We start from the raw sequence: 6,000 nt of genomic DNA, 5'->3' as shown, positions 1-6,000 counted from the left end.
GGTAGGTATCTATTTAATATTGATTTTGATTTAACTATAGTGCTTTTAAGTGTAATGTTATTTCCCTCTTTTTAATCATGTCTATATTTTCTACATTTTTATTATGTCTATATTTTCTACATCCTTATCTGAAATCATGATTGTTACTCCTGCTTTTTTGAATTCATGATAAAGTTTGCTCCCATCACTCATTTAATTCTATGTGAATCTTTTTATCTTTCAAGTGAGTTTCTCATAAGCAACGTATTCCGTTTTCTAATGCATTCTGTTACCTCCTTCCATTTTAAAACAAAACCTTTTGAAAAATATACATGATAGAGCAAAATACATTCCCACTTTGTCCATGTCCAGAAATATATGTCAAGTGCTTTCTGCAGGAAACCTATCCTGAGTTTCTGATATTTCCCAATAAATTATCTTGTATATTTTTTGTATTCAATTTATATACACATATGTATATATATATGTATTATGTATGTATGTATATACTAAATTGATTACTAATTATCCAGAAAACCTGTCTCTTAGGTTTTTTCATTCATCACAGTTAGAAGAGAATAAATATGAGAGATGCTGTGAAGGCAGAATGAATAAGATTTGGCACCTTATTGGTAATAAGAGCAAAAGAGAATGAGAAATCAATAATTCTGATGTGAACTTTAGTGTGCATAATCTTGGAGTTTTTTTAATCTTCTTTCTCCTTTCTCATATTCAATAAATTTCCAGGTTCATTTTCAATAATATCTCTCAAATCAACCCCTCCTCTATATCCTCACTGCCTCCATTTTAGAAAGAACTGTGTTAACACCAAGAACCCTATTAGCACCAATAATCCTGTCCCTAGTAGCCTTAGGTATTGTTTCCTCCACTCACTCCCCCTCCAATGCATTACACACACACACACACACACACACACACACACACACACACACACTTATACATAAATATTTTTCATGTATAGATCTTTTCACATCACTCCTTTGCAAAAAAGGTTCCTTAGTGCCTTCTGAATAAAATTCATGCACATGGCTCCTGAAACTGAAGGAACCACAAGAGATTAATTCTAAGCCACAGAATGATGAGGCATAGACCTCAATTTTGCCCTCCACTATAATCATGACTGTCCAGAAATCTCAAATGTGTTTCCCTTCTTGAGGGGAGTCCAAGTACCCTTAGAATGTCAGGATATTGCCTGTTGGTCCACCTCAAGCTTGTTTCTCTTTAGAAAGGAACCAAACCACAGAGTTGTACTATGAATCTGGAGTGTTAGAGGACCCTGGGAAAAGGCAGGATTCACCATAAAGGTAGCAGAATTTGTATGAATTGCTGTTGGACTACTGCGGGTAGTTAATGTTTCTTCCACATTTTCTATGGGGTTGAATAAAGGATGTCTTGTATCAAATTGTTACATTGAGAGCTGGATCTAGGGACTTTCCTTTCATATCTGTAGAGACCTAGACGAGCTATATTTAGAGATTCCCCAAGGGAAAATCTGGGTGAGGTTTAATGTCAGGACGCTACAAAATATGATCAACATTACCTTCTATAGCCTCCAACCTCTAAAAAAGCAGGGCCACATGATAGAGGACCCTTGTACTGCTCTGGGGGTTACTGATCACAAAACAATGTGGGTCAATAATACTAACACATTTTTTTCGTTTTATGGAATTTTAACTTTGCAAAGCCCCCTGTTATTATCTTACCCCAACAACCACCTGAGTAGGCATGAGGTATCTGGTGAAACAACTTGCAAAAGGTCACACGGCCCATTAGAGAGGGGAGCAGAGCTGGAGCTGGACCCTGGGTCTCCTGACTCTGAGCCCTGAGTAAGATCTTCTCCCAGAGAAAGCTGGCCCTGGGGAAAGGAAGAGACTCTCCTGCCTGAAGCATCGCTCCAACTAGTTTCATTCCATTGACTAGTCTGAGGTAAAGTCTAGTTAACGATGGGCAGAGAAAAAGCTGGGGCAGGAGCCACAGGCTGCAGGGGCGTTGGAGTGGCAACGGCCAGGTTTTAGTCTTCCCAAGGCAGCCAGGCCTGGCTCATTTAACTCCAAAGAATCCACCAGTAACCGTCAACAGTCTACTTTCCTGGCCCCTGGACCGAGATGTCCCATGTGCCCAGGCAGCTCTGGGTGCCAATCGGGGCTTAGCAGGGAAGGCATCAGATATCGCCTTGAGATCTCTCACAACCTCCTGAGGTACTAAGAGAGTTCAGTCTTCTCCTAGGAGAGTCGGTCCGCCGGCTTCCTCTTCCTAGTTCTCGCTTCATCCTTGGACCTTGCCAGCGTCGCAGGAAGAGTTCGTGTCCTGGTTAGGGGAGAAGGAAGACGCTTGTTCCTGAATAGAGGAGGGAGGCAGGAGGAAAGTTGATGCCGAGGGTAGATGGAGTCCAATGGTGCAGGTGTTTTTAGGGGAGGGATTTAGGCGGGCGGAGCCTGAGCCAGAGACTCAGCACTTTTAGATCAGAGAGGTGGGTCAGATTCATTTTGCCTGCTGTACTCCTGATGGATTATTGTGGGTGAGTGAGAATGCGGGAGGCGTGGGGCTTGGAGGGGGATAGAAGAAAGTTGAGGAAGTGCGGGCTGTAGAGGAATTGACTACCTTTTCTGAGACTCGGGATTTACAGCCATAAGGTACCTCTAGAAATCAACTACTTCAAAACTTCATTTTCTAGAGGAAGAAAAGGTCCGGGCGAGGGGAAATTGGCTTGGCGAAGATCAAGCCGCCAATAAGTAGTAGGGAATGACGCCGAAGTTCCCGTAAGACCTGTACTTTTCCCATTATTCCCCTCCACTTCCTTGGTAAATGGGATACGGGTGATGATGGGTAAAAATCTCCGGAGTAGACAGGTGCTGAGCTTTTGGAGCCGCGGAGAACTAAAAACAGAGCTGGAGAGAATAGCACCTCTCCGGTTTTTACCGAAGCTAACAGTCTTACCGTCTTCTCTACCAGCCCTCAAAGAACTGTCCTTTTGGAAGGTTACAGCCAGTTCGAAAGTTCGCCTTTTGTCTGCAACGTTCAGTTCTGAGCACTCAAGTCCGTTGGCACGTCCAACTTGGAATGCTCCCTTGAGAAAGCTAAATTTGGGAATTTAGAATCTACTCATCCCTCGCGGTGTCAGACCCTTTCACCCGGGTCTGCCCAGTTCAGAAAGCTGAGAAAGAAATTGCTGCCTGGTAGGACGAAACAAAGCCCCTGCCACCATTCGCCCTCTCGCCCCCTTTTATGTGGTGACTGAGAGCCCTCTGCGCTTAGAGAGCCTTCTGCTCCAAGTCTAGGAAGGAAAATATCTCCTTGGTCAATGTGCTCCCCCCTTAACAACAGTCTTTTCTTCCTCTCTATCCAATTTATTGATCCATGACTGAGGAGAGAGGAAGAGAGTATGGGCATCAATTCCATTCTCTGAAAATAGACAAGGGCAAGAGTCCTGGTATGAGATCAAAAGACTTGAGCTGCAAGCCCAGCTCTGGGAGGCAGTTCTCAGTTCTAGATGACAGTTTCCTTCTCTGTAAAGTGAGATCATTAAAGTAAATCATTTTAAAGTCTTTCTTCTAGCTTTATGAACTCCCTGAGCCTGTTTCCTAGTCTGTATAACTATGATAATGATCTCTTCCCTATTTACCTTCTCCAGGATTCTCAATAAGATTGCATTAGAGATTTTGCCTAAGTTATAGACTTTTTTTTAAAACTAGCCTAGTTCTGTCACAGAATTTGAGTTGGAAAAATATCCAGGGCTATATAATAATGTAATGATGAGGAGGAAGATATCATTTTCATAATGCTTTAAGGTTTTGCAAAGTAATGTAATCTCATTTTATCTCTTCCAAACTCAGTACTTGAACAGCAATTCCTTCTCCCACCCCTCCAAGTAAGGGTCTTCTTACTCATTCTAATTTAAGCTTGCTCTGAGTATTAGAAACATTTTCCTAATGTAGGTCTAAATCTGCCTCTTTGCAAGTTACCCATTGTTCTAAGTCCTGCCTTTGGGGCCAACAGACCAAGCTTAATCTCTTGTCCACAGAACAGTTGTTAAAGTATTTGAAGACTACTCTCTTGTTCTCCCAAGCCTTTTCTTCTCTAGGTCAAATGTTACCAGTTCATTCACTGTGTGTCTCAGCCCTTCACCATCCAATATCCTTTCTACTATGGCACCCAGGTCCAAGCACAATACTCCAGATGTGGTCTGAGCAATGCGCAGAGGGACTCTGACTTTTTTATCTTGTGTTGACCTGAAAACTTTGTTAAGAAAAGGCAACAGGCTAAGTGCATACATTTTATGATTTAATTAATTAATTGATCAATTCCCTATTAAAGAAAACAGTAACATAATGCATTATGGAGCCAGAAATGTTCTGGCTACCCAGTGCAGGAATCTTCTGGCTTATATACATTTTGCCGTGAGAAAGGAACTCTCCTAGTTGAACAAATCATAAATTTAGTAAGACAAGACAATTAACAAAGTAATGTTGGTCAGGCCTTGGGATTCCAGCTGGGTAAACATATGTCTCGGTGATAAAGAAGGAAATCCCACCACTAGTAAGTGGCAGGCTTCCTGCCCTAAACAGATAACTGACATAGGAAAGGGTAAACAAAGTTCAATAGAAATTACAACCTAGGCTAAAGGTCTCCTAAGGAGTGTAGAGTCAGCCTTGGCTGGCTTTTGCTGACATAGGAAGAGGCATTCTCTGAGTTTGCTTCAGAGAGAACAAAGAGATTATTCCAAAATTTTATATCAAATATTATCACTTGATACTGTGTTCATGCAACCTAAAACTCTCATATTAAAGCAAATTCCTAAATGAACCTATAGACCTTGAAAATCCCGTATCTTTTTCAGATAGACTGCCCTCTTTGACCCCCTCCCCTGTATATTGTGAAGCAATTTATTGAACCAAATATTTATATTTGCTTCCGTCAAATCCCATCTAATAAGATTTTACTCATTTGAGCCTATTGCAGTCTTTCTGTATCATTGCATGTTAGCTCTATCTTGCAGCTGCACATTTTATATGCATCCTGCCTATTCCTTCATCCAAGTCATTGATAAATGGGTTTAATGCAACACAAGGCCAAGGACAAGGTCCCTGGGATACTCCACACATTCAGTCAATTCTGAATCCACCAAACTGTCCTATCTTTATTGGTTTCAGAGAGTGAAAGATTTGGAGATAAAGATCCCTAGAAGATTTCTATTCAGTTTTAAGGTGTAAAGCAGGGGTATCAAATACATAACCTGTGGCCCACAACACTCCTTAGGGCTACCCAACCAGATTAAAATGTAACTGGAGTGAAATGAGCAGAATCAAGAGAACATTGTACACAGTAACAGCAATATTGTTTTAAGAATAGTTTTGAGTGAATAAGTTATTTTGTCTATTATAAATACCCAAATTAACTATAAAGGATATATAAAGAAAGATGCTATCTGTATCTAGAGAAAGAACTGATAAATAGAAGTATGTATAGAATAATTTTACATACATATGTGTGTATGTGTGTATTTATATGTGTATATATACGTATATGTATGTACCTATTTATATCTAATAGTAGCCAACTCCAGGGTGGGGGATAAGGAAGAAAAAAAATTGGAAAAAGAAATTTACTTGATAACTTTGTTGTATATTTGAAAAGAATAGCAAATTGTGCATAGGAGATTTGCAGTTTCATGTGCAATCATCTTTTTTTTATTGTACTATGTTATGGAAATGCTTGTTTAATTTTATAAATTAAAAAATTTTAAGATCAACCTATACAAGATATAGGCTATCTTTTGCTGTTAAGGAATTGATTAATCAAGGAAAAGAAAAATGTAATTGGGAAATATTAAACAAAATGTACAGAAATACAATAAAAATAGATATTATGTTTTAAAGCTAAGTCAATATGTGGTTCATAGGAATCTTTATATGTGGTTTAGTGGCCCCATTTCTATTTGATTTTGACATCACTGGTGTAAAGGATTAAAAAGCTTAAAGCTAATGCTAATGTCCTCAACTT

General features: G+C 39.7%; 1 protein-coding gene across 2 annotated transcripts in view; it reads left to right on the top strand.

Moving 5' to 3' along the window:
• Positions 1 to 1,822: 1,822 nt before the first annotated feature.
• The window catches only part of B4GALNT2 (beta-1,4-N-acetyl-galactosaminyltransferase 2 (SID blood group)), a 40,016-nt gene continuing 35,838 nt past the window's right edge, over positions 1,823 to 6,000 (top strand). Inside the window, exon 1 of one of the 2 annotated variants that reach the window (XM_072646135.1) lies at positions 1,823 to 2,198. In XM_072646135.1, the coding sequence (XP_072502236.1) occupies positions 2,113 to 2,198 (86 nt within the window). In that variant the 5' untranslated portion in view covers positions 1,823 to 2,112. Of the gene's footprint in view, positions 2,519 to 6,000 lie in introns of both variants that reach the window. The other variant, XM_072646136.1, reaches the window with a different exon arrangement.

The sequence above is a fragment of the Notamacropus eugenii genome, chromosome 2, assembly GCF_028372415.1.
Source record: "Notamacropus eugenii isolate mMacEug1 chromosome 2, mMacEug1.pri_v2, whole genome shotgun sequence".
In the NCBI taxonomy this organism is placed as follows: Eukaryota; Metazoa; Chordata; class Mammalia; order Diprotodontia; family Macropodidae; genus Notamacropus; species Notamacropus eugenii.
This window is presented reverse-complemented; position numbering and strand designations above follow the sequence as displayed.